At 46.0% G+C, this 15,118-nt stretch overlaps 1 protein-coding gene across 1 annotated transcript in view; it reads right to left on the bottom strand.

Moving 5' to 3' along the window:
• The window catches only part of Ppef2 (protein phosphatase, EF-hand calcium binding domain 2), a 37,835-nt gene extending 26,340 nt beyond the window's left edge, over nucleotides 1-11,495 (bottom strand). Inside the window, exons 1-6 of the mRNA XM_013020090.1 lie at nucleotides 11,408-11,495; nucleotides 9,337-9,347; nucleotides 5,170-5,320; nucleotides 4,025-4,200; nucleotides 1,887-2,001; nucleotides 982-1,057 (exon numbers count right to left, since the gene is read on the bottom strand). Of these exons, the coding sequence (XP_012875544.1) occupies nucleotides 982-1,057; nucleotides 1,887-2,001; nucleotides 4,025-4,200; nucleotides 5,170-5,320; nucleotides 9,337-9,347; nucleotides 11,408-11,462 (584 nt within the window). The 5' untranslated portion in view covers nucleotides 11,463-11,495. The remainder of the gene's footprint in view (nucleotides 1-981; nucleotides 1,058-1,886; nucleotides 2,002-4,024; nucleotides 4,201-5,169; nucleotides 5,321-9,336; nucleotides 9,348-11,407) is intronic.
• Nucleotides 11,496-15,118: the final 3,623 nt, after the last annotated feature.

Below are 15,118 nucleotides of genomic sequence, written 5' to 3' on the forward strand. Positions count from 1 at the left end.
AAAAAAAAAAAAAGATAGAGCAAATGTTAATTTCCCCTGATTGCAGAGACAGTTAACATTGAAAACAGAAAGCATGACTTTTTTTCTGTATGATTATCCTCTACCGAAGCACAAATTGAACAGAGCCATGCATGATTGTAACTCAAAAGGGAACTAAGGAGTTTCTCCTAGTTGCAGTAGGAAGCTGACAGTTGTAGGAGATTTTTGAAAAAAATTTCAAAATCTAGACTTTAATATAAAATCCTCTAATTTTCAAATGTTGGGTTTTTTTTTGGGGGGGGGTCCGGTCGTGGGGCCTGAGCTCTGGGCCTGGGCACTGTCCCTCAGCTCTTCAGCTCAAGGCTAGCGCTCTACCACTTGAGCCATAGCGCCACTTCCAGCTTTTTTCTTTTTGCTTATGTGGTGTGGGGGAATTGAACCCAGGGCCTCATGCATGCAAGGCAAGCACTCTACCACTGAGCCACCTTCCCAGCCCCTAATTTTCAAATGTTGGAACACTGACTTTATTTAATTTTTGTGACACTAAGGATTTAATTCTTTTTTCTTTTTTTTGTCGGTCACAGGGCTGGAACTCTGGGCCTGGGTGCTGTCCCTGAGCTCTTCAGTTCAAGGCTAAGGCTCTACCACTTGAGCCACAGCGCCACTTCTGTTTTTTTTGGGTGGTTTAATGGAGGTAAGAGTCTCATGGACTTTTCCTGCCTGGGCTTGGCTTTGAACCTTGATCCTCAGATCTCAGTCTCCTGAGTAGCTAGGATTACAGGTGTGAGCCACCAGTGAGGTGGCCCTGTGGCTCAAATGGTAGAACTCTTGCCTTGAGCTAAAAAGCTCAAGGACAGCACCCAAGCCCAGAGTTCAAGCCCATGAACAACAACAAAAGTTACTGCAGGCCAAGCAGTATGTATCAGCAGGCTGTGTGTGTTTTTGCAGTGCTCATTCACAAACCTTCGTATGTCAAGACTCGCACTGCTGAAGTATAGTCACTGGTCTGTGTGGATGTTGGATGTCAGGGAAAGCGTAAGAAGCCAGTAATGATAGCTCATACTTGTCATCATAGCCACTGAGGAGAAGAGATTAAGAGGATCACAGTTCAAAGCCAACCTAGACAAAAAGTTCACGAGATCCAATACAGAACTGGGCAAAGTGGCATTTGTTTGAAAAACTAAGAATGCAAAAAAGGAATATGGGCATAGCTCAAGTGGTAGAGATCCTGCTTAGGGGTTTGATCCTGAGTTCAAACTCCAGTATCACACAAGCACACAAAAATCATATGGAGGGCTGGGAAGGTGGCTCAGTGGTAGAGCGCTTGCCTTGTATGCAGTAGGCCCTGGGTTCAATTCCTCAGCACCACATAAGCAGAAAAAAGCCAGAAGTGGCACTGTAGCTCAAGTGGTAGAGCACTAGCCTTGAGCTGAAGAGCTGAGGGACAGCGCCCAGGCCCAGAGTTCAGGCCCCATGACCAACAACAACAACAACAAAAAATCATATGGAAATGGAGGAAACTGGTGTACTGGACCTCTCTCTCTCTACAAGAGGAATGTATGTGGATGGAGGAAATAATACTGTAGGCCTTGGGGGTTTGCTCAAATTCCAATAAACAGGTTGCCTTCTAATATGATTTGCAGTGATTTGTTTTTCTCGAGTGGAGAATGTGAATTTGGAGTTAATATGAGTTGCTTGGGAAGATAAAGCAGAGGCTTAGCCTCCGGCTCCAAGGCTCCCTTTCTTGAAACAGTCTCCTTGAAGTAAATGGAGAACAAACAAGTTAACAGGGTGAAGGCATGAGACTTGGCTGCCATTGCCACGTTTCCCTCGGGACAGGCCCTCCTGCCTCCCCCTCCCCACCGCAGGGCGGCTGGGCTAGTTAGACTGAGAGGAGAGCTTCTTACCACACACTGTGATCTCCTCACTGAAGCAGGTGGAGACCCGGTTGATGTTAGGCAGCTGTGCCAGGTGTTTCCTGGCCTCATACAAAAGATTCAACACATAGCGAGCGTGGAGCTGCTACTGGGAGGAAAAGGAGGGAGGGAGGAAACGATTCTGCTGTTGAGGTCTTCAATCATCCCCAAAGCCACCCCCAGTAAACTGCTCCCAGGGCTCTGCCTACACCTCCTTTTACTTTTTTTGTACCAATTCGAGGGTTTGAATGCAGGACTTGGATGTACTATCCCTGAGTTTCTTTTGCTCAAGGCTAGCATTCTACCTTTTGAGCCATAGCTCTACTTCCAGCTTTTTGGTAGTTTGTTGGAGGTAAGAATCTTACAGACTTTTCTACCCAGGCTGGTGTTGAACTACAATCTTCAGATCTCAGCTTCCTGAGTAACTAGGATTATAGGCATGAGCCACCAGCACCTAGACACACAATGGTTTCTAAAAGCAAGCTAATGGATCACTTTTGTGCTTAAAGTCAAATGTTTTTCCATCTCTTTCAAAATATAAGTCTCCCTTTCTCCCCTCCACTGCTCTTCCCCCAATCTCTGCTTTCTTGCCACAGCAGCCTTCCTGAGGTTCTTGAACAGTCCTGGTGAGTTCTTGCCTCAAGACTTTTCCACTTGCTCTCTCTGCCTAGAACATTCCTAGCTCCCCACAAACAGTAGCTCTTAATATCCTTGGACCTTTGTTCAAAAATCACCTTCCCGGCCATTTAAGAAAGTTGCTGGCTCAGTGGTAGAGTGCTTGCCTTGCATGCATGAGGCCCTGGGTTCGATTCCTCAGCACCATATAAGCAGAAAAAGCCAGAAGTAGTGCTGTGGCACAAGGGGTAGAACGCTAACCTTGAGCTGAAGAGCTGAGAGACAGCACCCAGGCCCAGAGTTCAGGCCCCACAACCAACAAAAATAAATAAATAAATAAAAAAGAAAGAAACTTAGCTTCATTCCATTACCCATCCCACATTTGAAAGAGTCCCACTGTATCCCTCAGGCTGGCCTTTAACTTCAGTCCTGCTCAGTCTCCTAGTGCTGACATTACAAGTATTTACCACTTCCCCAGCCTTAAATTGATTATTTTCTGTAATTTATCATTATTTAATGCACCATACATTGATTTTATTTATTGTTATTGTAAGGTCTGCTCCTGGATGGCCAGCAGACTGCACCCTCCTCTCAGCAAAGTCTCCACCCAGTACCTGCGTTACCTAGGCAACTGGGACACCTGGAAGAGGTCACATCTGCATCCGCTGAGGTCACATCTGAATTTGATGTGGCCACACCTTTCTCCGCCCATACCCTAGATAAGGCCTAGCCCAGGCCCAGACGTGGGCTCTCTGTCTCTCTCTCTCTGTCTCTGTCTCTCTCTCTCTCTCTGTTCTTTTCTTGCTCTCTCTGCTCTTTTCTCTCTCTTTCCTCTCTCTCTCCCAGCTCTCTCTCTTTTGCCAGCCACGTGGAGTGCCAACTTTGCCTGGTCCCAGCAGGTCTACTGAATAAACCTACCCCTTACCTAAATACCAAGTGCGTGGTGCAGTTCTTACTCGGCTACCTCTTTTTAATAACCTAACAGTTATTATTTGTTGTCTGTCTCCCCCACTAGAAAGTCTGCCAAATGGGAGGGTGCCCATTTGTGTTGCTCTTGTTCTCTGCTGATTCCCCATGCCCATCCACTAGCTACCTGCAGGTGAGCAGACAGACAGATATTGCATGATTTTGCCAGGTATACCAGTCATTCACTCCTGTAATCCTAGCTGCTCAGGAGTCTTGAGACCTGATGATTGTGGTTCAAAGCCAGCCCAGGAAGGATCGTCCATGAGACGCTCCTATCCCATTAACCAGAAAAAACCAAAAAGGAGAGCTGTGGCTTAAATGTTAGATCATCCACCTTGAGAGAAAAAAGCTAAGGGAGAATGCCCAGGCTCTGAGTTCAAGCCCCAGTGCACTTCCTGCCCCTCCCCCTCACATGCACACATCATAAAACACAGCTGGAGAGTCCCTCCTCTCCAGTTCCCTGCAAGGCCCAAATACCCTCATTCCAGGACCATTCTCCCTCTCCACGAAGTGAGTAGGTAGGCTCCAGGCTTACAAGATAAACTTACTCGCTTCAGCCTGAATGCTTCCACCAGTGCAGTTGCATGGTCCGGAAGGAGTGGGAAGGAGAGGTGCGGTCCTGCGTAATTGTCTGGCACTTCTATGGCCTTGTAGTCACAGCATTTGTCCATCTCTGAGTCCTGGAGGACTCTCTCCTCTGTGAACATGCGGTTCAGGAAGTCCCCTGGTCCACACAGAGAAGTAGGTCAGCTTTTGGTCCCCAGCCTTACTTGGTATGACAGCCCAAAAATCCAAGCTGTAAGACCCTGAAAGGATTGGGAGTTTGGAAGGCCTTCCCCTGAAACTGCTGAGAGTTTTCTGGGAAAGGTCAATCAGTCCTGGCTGAAGAGGAATTCTGACTGTATCCTGGGTGTGGACTAACTTCACCTTCAACTGTGTGGGAGCCTGGGGGTAGGATTATGCAAGTTTTCAGCAGTCACTGCTCAGCTCGGCTTCCCGGAATAAGGTCATCTACCACCTGTATACAAATACTGTCACTTGATGAAGTTTGTACCTTACTTCCTTGCACAAAACCAATAAAAACCTTGGCCAATGGAAGCTTGGGATTGGTTGCTGGTGGAAGGCTACAGGTCCCCTGGTCCTCTAAACCTCAGTTCCACAGCCCTGTAGGATAAGCATTATGCCCACCTTTGGTCCTCAGCTCCACCCAGACCTGTCAGCCCCTCCCTCCCTCCACCCAGACCCACCTGATCTCCCCTCTACCTCACTTCCTAACCCCCAGACCCTAAGGAGCACTAGAAGGTTGTAACATCTGGGCTGTAGTGGAGTGGGACCTGGACCTTCTGACATCAGCTTCAGCCCAGGAGAGGGAAGGAAGAGGGAAATAAATACAGACAAGACTTGGCAAGAGGAAACTCAAAACTAGCTGGGATCTGTTCCAGCTTGACTTGGAAAGTTTAAGATAGGTCTCTGTTAGTATTATGCCGGACCCCTCCTCTGCAGGATCCCTCCCCCATGGGGCCTCTTCCTCTGGGGGACCCCTCCTCTGCCTTTGTAGTGGGGGTGGAATCTAAAGCTCCACGTGGGACAGAAGTGCTGCACCTTCCCTGTCAACATCTTCAGCTCTCTCTAGCATTGACCATTGGCAGACATGTCATCTTGGCATTGTGGGAGTTCAGCTGCTGTTTCTTACCAAGTCGGATTTCAAGCCAACTCGATTCTGCGACCCTCTCCCCGCCCACCGGATCAGGCCAGGCACCATTATGCCATGCCACACGTCTGTTAGTGTCTGGTCTCTTGTTGACTAAAAGTTTCTTGTTGTTGGCAACGTTTTGTGTTTTAAACTGATCACATGGTTCCATCAGAATTAGGTAAAGTAATACTGTTAAAATTCCAAAAAACTTTTTCAACGGCCGATTTAAAAATCTCAGCATGCACAAACATGTCTGTCTGCCTATTTGTCTATAGGTAAAATATGTAAAAGGTTACGGTTTCAAGGTTACCAAGTATTCTGCTTACCAAAAAAAATATTTTGTCAATAGAAACTGTGATTTAGGGGCTGGGAAGGTGGCTCAGGGGTAGAGCGCTTGCCTTGCATGCCTGAGGCCCTGGGTTCGATTCCTCAGCACCACATAAGCAAAAACAAAAAAGCCGGAAGTGGCGCTGTGGCTCAAGTGGTAGAGCGCTAGCCTTGAGCTGATCAGCTGAGGGACAGCGCCCAGGCCCAGAGTTCAGGCCCCACGACTGGACCCCCACCCTCCAAAAAAAAATTTACTCTAATTTGATTTAACCTAATTTGATTTAAGAATTTTGAGAACTGACTGAGGAACCTAAGCAACTCCATTTTACTTAAGACCCCATCTCAGTTCTGCAACTTAACCCTTGACCTATTCCAGCCACAGATGTCGAGATGTCGAGGTATCTGAAATAGCCTTGCACAGACAATCCTGGGAAGCACAGATGGTGTTTGCTTAAGGCAGGATGTCCAGGTATCTGAAATTCCAGAACAGCCCCTCCTGGGGTCTGGAGACCATTATCTAAACCCGACACTCTGCAGTTTAGCATCTATCCTCTTGAAGATCCCCTCTGGTGCAAGCCAACCAGTTTAAAGTACGTCAGCCCCCTTGATCTAACCAACAACCTGTTTCTGGTCCTTTCCTGCTTTATAGTGCACCAATCATACTAGAGAGTTGTTTTATGATTTTCCCACGGTGTGTAGTGATTTGTTACGAGATGCTATGATGTATGCAAAGTCCCTACCTTCCCTAAAGAGTGTGTAAAAGGTGCTGTAACCCTGGGCTCGGGGCCTCTCAGCGTCATCGGTTGCTGCTATGTCTGTCTGAGGGGATCAAGCTCGAGCTTGCAATAAAGACTCCTTTGCTTTTACATTGGTGACGATCTCTGGTGGTCTTTTGGGTAAGGATTTCCGAATTCGGCTTTACGCTACTACAAGCTAAAGGAAAACAGGCAGGTTTTTGTTTTTTGTTTTGTTCTGTCATGGTGCTTGAACTCTGGACCTGGGTGCTGTCTCTCAGCTCTTCAGCTCAAGGCTAGTGCTCTACCACTTGAGCCACAGTGCCACTTTTGGTTTTCTGGTGGTTTATTGGAGATTAGAGTCTCGGGCTTTCCTGCGGGGTGGCTTTGAACCAAGCTCCTTAGATCTCAGCCTCCTTAATAGCTAGGATTACAGGCGTGAGCCGCTGGCGCCTGGCTAAAACAGGAAGTTTCAATGGGGCTTGAGAACAGAGTTTAAAAAGATGGTTTCAAAAAACTCTGGCAAGTAATTGTTAGTCAATTGTCAACAAGTTGTAGGTAAGCTCTATCTCATTGATCTCCTCATTGCTTTAATTGGAAATAAAAAGGGCTTTTGTGACTAAGACTCCTTTTGCCATAGTTCAAAACCAAGCTGGGCACAAAAAAATCCCTCCAAAACTCCATCTCCCAGCTAATCAGCACAGAGCCAGGCTGGAGGCATGGCTCAAGACTCACATCTAAGTATCCAGCTGAAGGCTGAAAGTGGCATTGTGACTCTTAAGTGGTAGAGCACTAGCCTCAAGCAGAAGTGCTCAGGGACAGTGCCCTTGAGTCCAAACCCTGTAAATGCCAACTGGGACTGAAGAACATAAAAATATATAGACAGCACCTAACAGCCATTTTCGCTTCTGTACCTTTGCTTGCTAAAAACTCTGCTAAAACCTTGAGGAGTGGAGTGAAAGAGGCAGAAAACTGGACTGCCCTCATCAAAGTAGGCAAGCACCCCCTGAATGGATTTATTAAAAGGCATGGAGTAACATTAATGCTTAATGTAGTAGAAAGTAGAAGTTATGATTACTAACTGTTCATTTTTGCTTCTGTACGAATTGTTTTGTGCTAGATGATTTTATGGTTTTTGTATGATTTTAACTGTGACTGGTTTTAGTTACTCAGTAGTGGAATGTCAGCCTGGGAGCCTAGAGTTGGCTGGGAAGGTGGCTCAGTGGTAGAGCGCTTGCCTTGCATGCCTGAGGCCCTGGGTTCGATTCCTCAGCACCATATAAGCAGAAAAAAAAAAAGCTGGAAGTGGCGCTGTGGCTCAAGTGGTAGAGCGCTAGCCTTGAGCTGAAGAGCTGAGGGACAGCACCCAGGCCCAGAGTTCAGGCCCACGACCGGACCCCCCCCCCCAAAAAAAAGAAAAGAAATGTATCAATTGTTTATTTCTGGGACTTCCTACTGCATAGCTTTAGATTGTGGCTTTCGGTGGGGAACTGAAATTGTGGGAAACAGAGGTACAGGGAAGGGAGAATGGCCACCCACACATAGCAGGGCTGGCTCTGCAGATTCTGGGAAGGAGATGTGAACTGGAAGGACCGCAAGCATTTGACATGCTTGAAGGGCAGGAAAAATGTGATGGGGAGTGAGCATTTTGACATTGTGACAATAGACAAGCCAGGTGCCAGTGGCTTATGTCTATAATCCTAACTACTCAAGAGGCTGAGATCTGAGGATCGTGGCTCAAAGCCAGCTCAGGCAGGAAATTCAGTGAGACTCTTTATCTCCAATTAACCACCAAAAAACTGGAAGTGGTGCTGTGGCTCAAGTGGTAGAGCACTAGCCTTGCGCTGAAGAGCCCAGGGACAGCACCCAGGCCCAGAGTTCAAGCCAGATGACCACCAACAACAACCACCAAAGACAAAAGCCAGGAGGTCTGGATGCTAATGTGGAACTGCCCTGCCAAGCTATGCAGCCTCAGGCAAGTCACCTGGTACCTTTATGTCTTCACCTGGGGGGAGGGCTGGACTAGGTGAAGATTGGGAAGAACAAACTAGAAATTCAAGATTTATTCAATATGTCATCCAGTGTCAGTGATAATGAGGCTTTCCCAGCTCTGTGCTTACTATCTCTGATTCTGTGAGACCACTGTGGGTTTATAAATCCCCATTAACACGAGTCCAGCCTTCTTTTGCTTCTAGGTGCTAGCTGACCAAGTAAGCAAGCGTGGAGCGTGCAGGGTGTTGATTCCTCATGTGAGGTTAAGGACCGCTGGTCAAGTATTGGTGGCAGAGAAGGGAATAGCTGTCCTCATAAGTAACTAGAGTATTCTTAAGCCCCTGGGTCTAGACATGATGCTGGTGATGAATGGACTATTTTTGGATAAGCTGGATTAAGAAGGAAATCCTGGGGGGATGGCTCAGTGGTAGGGTGCTTCTCTAGCATGTATAAGGCTCAGGTTTGATACACACACACACACACACACACATACATGCACGCACACATACGTGCACGCGCACGCACACACATACATACATACACACACACGTGTGTGCCCAGAAGGTAATCTATCACTTGAGTCATGCCCCCAGCCATGTTTTGCTGCAGATAGGGTTTCATGCTTGTGTCCAGGGCCAGCCCGGGACAGCAAGGCCTCCCATGTAGGCAGGATGGTGGACATAGGTGACACTGTATCCAGCTTGTTGGTTGATGTAAATCTCATTACTTCTTTACATGGGCTGGTCCCAAGCTTCTGTTATCTCTGTCTCTGCCTCCTAAGTAGCTATGATGGCAGAAATGAGCTTTGAGCAACTGAGATTACCTTTCAAAAGACACCTTTTTTTTCAACCAAAGGTGGTTTGATTCTTTTCCTTTTTTTATTACCTTTAAGTAGTTGTACAAAAAAGTTGCATTTGCCATTCAACAAAGCAGTTGAATACAATGCATCTTGAGACTCTTAATCATTTCCAAAGTTCTAACTGTTCCCTTCTCTTTATCAGGTGACCTGTAGGCTGAGTATCAGACTTGCTCATGTGGCCACGTGATAGATGAAGGGCTAGGATGGATGCCCAGGAGGATGAGGGGGAGGAAGAGTCTATCTCAGAGTTTCAGCTCCCCACAGCCCTACAAATGACAGTGAAAATGGCAACTTTCAGGCAACAGTCATGTCATAGTTCTAAAGCTCTGCTGTGTATGGTGCTTCATGGAAGATTCACAATATCAAAGGATGATGGGGAAATTAATATCTGTATTTCTTCTTTTTCTTTTTTGCCAATCCTGGGGTTTGAACTCAGGGCCTAGATGTTTTTCCTGAGCTTTTGTTCCTCGAGGCTAGCACTCTGCCACGTGAGCTATAGCTCTACTTCTGGCTTTTTTTTTTTTTGGTAGTTTATTTAGATATAAGAGCCTCATGGACTTTTCTTTTTGGTCAATTGTGGGGCTTGAACACAGGGCCTGGGGGCTGACCCTGAGCTCTTCAGCTCAAGGCAAGCAGTCTACCACTTGACCTATAGCGCCACTTCTAGTTTTCTGGTGGTTAATTGGATATAAGAGTCATGGATTTTCCTGCCCAGACTGTCTTTGAGCTGTGATCCTCAGATCTCAGCCTCCTGAGTAGCTAGGATTGCAGGAGTAAGCTACTGGTGCTGGGCCTCTTGGACTTTTAAAGCAGGCTGGAGCCCAGATTTCTGATACGAACACTGACCATCAGGACTTAAACTATGCTCCAGATTTTCTCCTTTGGAAAACTGGCTGTTTCTAGCCAGATTTCAAAAATTCTGTTTGGAATTATTTTCTGGTTTTATTTTTTTGTTTGCTTTGACTCTTAGAACAACCCTTCAAGCTGGGCGCCTGGTGGCTCATGCCTGTAATCCTAGCTACTCAGGAGGCTGAGATCTGAGGATCATGGTTCAAAGCCAGTCCGGGCAGGAAACTCCCTGAGACTCTTATCTCCAATAAACCAGTAGAAAACTGGAAGTGGTGCTGTGGCTCAAGTGGTAGAGCACTTGCCTTGAGCTGAAGAGTTCAGAGACAGCGCCCAAGCCCAGAGTTCAAGCCCCATGACAAAAACAAACAAGCAAAACAAAAAAACAAAAACAAAAAACCTTTCAAGGGTATAAAGGCCTCTTTATGGGGCTGAGGATGGTGGTTCACACCTGTAAGCTCAGCTACTTGAGAGATGGTAGAAAGAACTCAGTACCAGTGCAGCAGAGGTAAAGCAAAAGGTCTGGGTTGTGGCTTAAGTGGTACAGTACTGCCTGGCAAGCCTGGGCCCCTGGTTCAACCCTAGTACTGCCAAGTTAAAAAAATCTCCATCAAGCTGGACGCCGGTGGCTCACGCCTGTAATCCTAGCTAATCAGGAGGCTGAGATCTGAGGATCATGGTTCAAAGCCAGCCCAGGCAGGAAAGACCGTGAGACTCCCTCCTATCACCAATAAACCACTAGAAAACTGGAAGTGGCGCTGTGGCTCAAGTGGTAGAGCGCTCGCCTTGAGCTGAAGAGCTGCAGGACAGCACTCAGGCCCAGAGTTCAAGCTCCATGACCGACAAAAAAAAAAAAAGAAAGAAAAAAATCCCCATCAGTGATATTGTCCAAAAAGAAATGTATTCTTTATCTGACTTAGGGAACTGTAACCCCTCTGTAATTACCTTTATAATAACAATAAAAAATGTCCTCCCCACCTCCCCTGAGACACCCAATCTCAGCAGTCTTACCACAGCGTATGAGTGCCCCTTTATTCCCACGCTCAGGTAATTCTCCAATCGCTTACCTTACTAGCTCCAAACTGCCTCCAAATTTTGGTTCTAATGGCAACTGATACTTAATTGGGAAGCTTACTATGAGCCACACATGGTTCTAAACACTCATTTACTAAACAAATGTGTGAGGGGAGGTATTATTATTTCTGTAGGTGTAAAAGTAAGACAACAATAGAAGGATCTCACCACTGGGAAAAGGTGGAGCCAGCATTTGAACCTAGACCATGTGCTGTATAACACCGGCCATCTGTGCTTCCTACAAAAACCTTCTCAAGGACACTTGCCAAAGGGTCAGCAGTCAGCCTGGCTTCCTTTATCACCCCTCATCTTGTGCTATGGTTTTCTGCCTCTCCCCTAGGAAGTCCTGCCTGTGCCACTGGACCCTGGGGGCCCACAGCTGGTGCATCTGGTGGGAAACACATACCTTTCTCTGCATTCTGAAAAGCAAAATGGTGTTGGGTAGAGGCGCTGCTTCCCATCCTTCTATTCTACAGGACACAGGTGGAATCGTGGGTAGACAAAGTGGGTGGTTCAGCAACAAAAGGGGGATCTGTCACGTCAGAAACAGGCAGAGTGTTAGTTCACATGGAGCTGAATTTCCAATGAATTGCATGAGAATATGCTCTACCTCCTCAGGTCCATGTACAAGGCACTGCTTCTTGGAACTTCTTCGCTTGACATCCCATCCCATACTGTATTCTGTGGGAAATATCCTTTGCAGTATAGACACATACTGGCCATTTTTTGCATTTTCAAAGCAATTCCTTTGATCACCTCTTTCTGCATATGTTCACCTTAGCTACTCTCAAACCATCCTTGCCATCCTCACTGTCAATCAAAACCTGTCAAGCACCGGGCACCAGTGGTTGTAATCCTAGCTACTAAGGAGGCTGAGATCTGAGGATCAAGGTTCAAAGCCAGCCTGGGCAGGAAAGTCTATGAGACTCTTACCAGAAATCCAGAAGTGGCGCTATGACTCAAGTGGTAGAGCGCTTGCCTTGAGCTGAAGAGCTGAGGGACAGCACCCAGTCCCAGAGTTCAAGCCCCACGACCAACAAAAAACAAACAAAAAACCTGTCAAGCTGTTGTCCAGATGTCCCTGGACTCCAGCCCTGTATATTCAGTGAGGTTCTAGAACCTTCACAGAGAGTCTCACACTCCTTGCACCCCACACACAGAATCCACCTTCAAGGCCTCATCTCACTTCTCTTCTTTGTCTGGTTCTTTCACTATCATGACCTTTCGGCCTGCTCTTACCTGGGATGCTTGCTCTTGCTAGCCCCCTGCTCTTCACCTGCTGACCTTACTCTTCCTTTAGACAGTTTGGCCTGCCTCTCCCTGAGCTCTGAAGACCCCTCACATCTCAGTCATGGGATGCTAAATCATTATTTAATATTTTGTCTCTCTCTCATTCACTGTGCATCCTTCAGAGGGGAGTAAGAAAGATTTATCACTGTATCCCCAGGATCTTTCACCCTGACTGACACAGAGTAGGGATCCAGTGGAAATTTATAGAATAAACTTGTGACTATATTTATATTTATACAACCAAGATGTTTCTCCAGCTCTTCTTCAGAGAGCAATACAAGAGGAGAGATATTGACTTAACATTATAAGTTAAGGGGCTGGGAAGGTGGCTCGGTGGTAGAGTGCTTGCCTTGAATGCATGAGGCCCTGGGTTCGATTCCTCAGCACCACATAAGCAAAAAGAAAAAAGCCAGAAGTGGCGCTGTGGCTCAAGTGGTGGAGCACTGTCTTGAGCTGAAGAGCTGACAGATAGTGCCCAGGCCCAGAGTTCAGGCCCCACAACCAGACCCCCCAAAAAAACAAAACATTACAAGTGAAATTCCAATCCAACTATGGTAGTACATGTCTGTAATCCCAAATACTCAGGAGGTAGAGCCAGAAGAATCACCAGTCTGGCAAAGTTACCAACACCCTATCTCAAAAACAAAATAAAGCCAGGCGCCAGTGGCTCATACTTGTAATCTTAGTTTCTAAGAAGGCTGACCTCTGAGCATCAAAGTTCAAAGCCAGCTGAGGTAGGAAAGTATGTGAGACTCTTATCTCCAATATATTACTCAGAAAAAGCTGGAAGTAGAGCTGTAGCTCAAGTGGTAGACAGGTAGCCTCGAGCACAAAGAAGCTTCTGGACAGTGCCTGGGCCCTGAGTTCAAGCCTGGACTGACAAAACAAACAAGCAAGCAAACAAACAAACAAAAGATCTTGGGGAGTACGACTCAGATTGTGGACTCAATTTCCAAAGTACTAGAAAAAAAAAGAGGAAGGAAAGAAGATTATCTCTCAACTTTTTGAAGGTTATGGTATTTGGTTTTGTGAAAAATATTACTTACCCTTTCCTTTGTATATCAGAAGTAAAAAAGACTTGCCTTACTTATACTAGTTCTCTCTCTCTCTCTCTCTGTCTCTCTCTGTCTCTCTCTGTGCAAGGCTGGGATTTGAACTTGGTACCTGATGCTTTCACTCATTGGCTAGTGCTCTGCCAACTAAACCATACCTCCAACCCAGTTCGCTTGTTTTGAATAAATAAATAACCCAGTGTTTCAATGTAGGTGGATATAGTCATTTGCTCGTGTTGTGATTGAGGAAATCCTGTTTTGTTTTCTGCCACTTCATTTGTGTGTGTGTGTGTGTGTGTGTGTGTGTGTGTGTGTGTATGTGCACACACGCACTGGTACTGGTGCTTGAACTCAGGGCTTGGGTGCTGTCCCTTAACTTTTTTTGGTCAAGATTGACATTCTACCCCTTGAGCCACAGCTCTACTTCTGGCTTTTTGGTGATTTATAAGAGATAAGAGTCTTATGATGAACTTTTCTGCCCAGGCTGGCTTTGAACTGGGATCCTTGGATCTCAACATAGAGTAACTACTTCATTTCTTATGATGATGTATCCCAAAGTGATGACAGGAAAAGATGCTTTTTTGACACTCCTCCCCCCAATAAAAAGTTGTTGACACCCTAAAGTGAGAATGTGATATCTGACATGAACCATAAAACTTTTGTCTTTTATCATACAAAAAGCAATAAATGATAGTTTTCCAAAAGGTTTATATGAAGAAAAAATTAGAGATAGCTATCACCAAATAGGTTTACATATGGCTGTTTAAGAGAAGATAATGAGGGCTGGGAAGGTGGCTCAGTGGTAGAGCGCTTGCCTTGCATGCCTGAGGCCCTGGGTTTGATTCCTTAGCACCACATAGCAAAAAGAAAAAAAAAACCGAAGGTGGCGCTGTGGCTCAAGTGGTAGAGCACTATCCTTGAGCTGAAGAGCTGAGGGACAGCGCCCAGGCCCAGAGTTCAGGCCCCACAACCAGACCCAAAACAAAAAAAAAAAAAAAAAAAAAAGAGAAGATAATGAAGTAAAGTGAAGTCACCCACAGACTAGCAGAGAATGTATCAGAAGTCACTAGAAATGTGAATGGAAAGGGATAATAAAATAGTTATTTAACACAAAAACCTTAAAACCAGGTATCAGTGGCTCAATCTTAGTCACCCAGGAAGCTGAGATCTGAGGATCAAAGCTCAAAGCCAGCAGAAAAATCTTTGAGACTTACTTCTAGCCAACCCGCAAAAAACTCAAGGGGTAGAATATCAGCTTTGAGTAAAAAAGCTAAGGGATAGTCCCCCAGCCCAGTTCAAGTCCCAGTACAAGCATACATACACACAAAGAGAAAACTTTTTCAAAAGTAAAAAGTGCATGACATGGACAATGGGCAAACTCTTGTCTTTTGTAACACCTGCCCAGCTGCAAGTCCAGGGGTGACTCTCCCCCTGAACCTTCTTCTCTGGTGACCAGCTCTCCTGCACCACATTAGAGGAATTTGACTAGAACCATCTATACTTCCAGATATGATCATATTTTTCCCTTGGTACTGAGAATTGAAGCTGGGGCCTTGCTTTTGCTAGGCAAGTGCTATACTATTTGAGTCACACCTCAAACCTCTCTATTGTTTTATTTATTTAATTAATTTTTTGTTGGTTGTGGTGCTCGAACTCAGGGCCTGGTCCCTGCGCTCTTTAGCTCAAGGCTAATTCTCTATCACTTTGAGCCACAGGGTCACTTCTGGTTTTCTGGTGATCAATTGGAGATAAGAAGAGTCTCAATGACTTTTGTG

This window comes from Dipodomys ordii, unplaced genomic scaffold (genome assembly GCF_000151885.1).
Source record: "Dipodomys ordii isolate 6190 unplaced genomic scaffold, Dord_2.0 Scaffold49, whole genome shotgun sequence".
NCBI lineage: Eukaryota > Metazoa > Chordata > Mammalia > Rodentia > Heteromyidae > Dipodomys > Dipodomys ordii.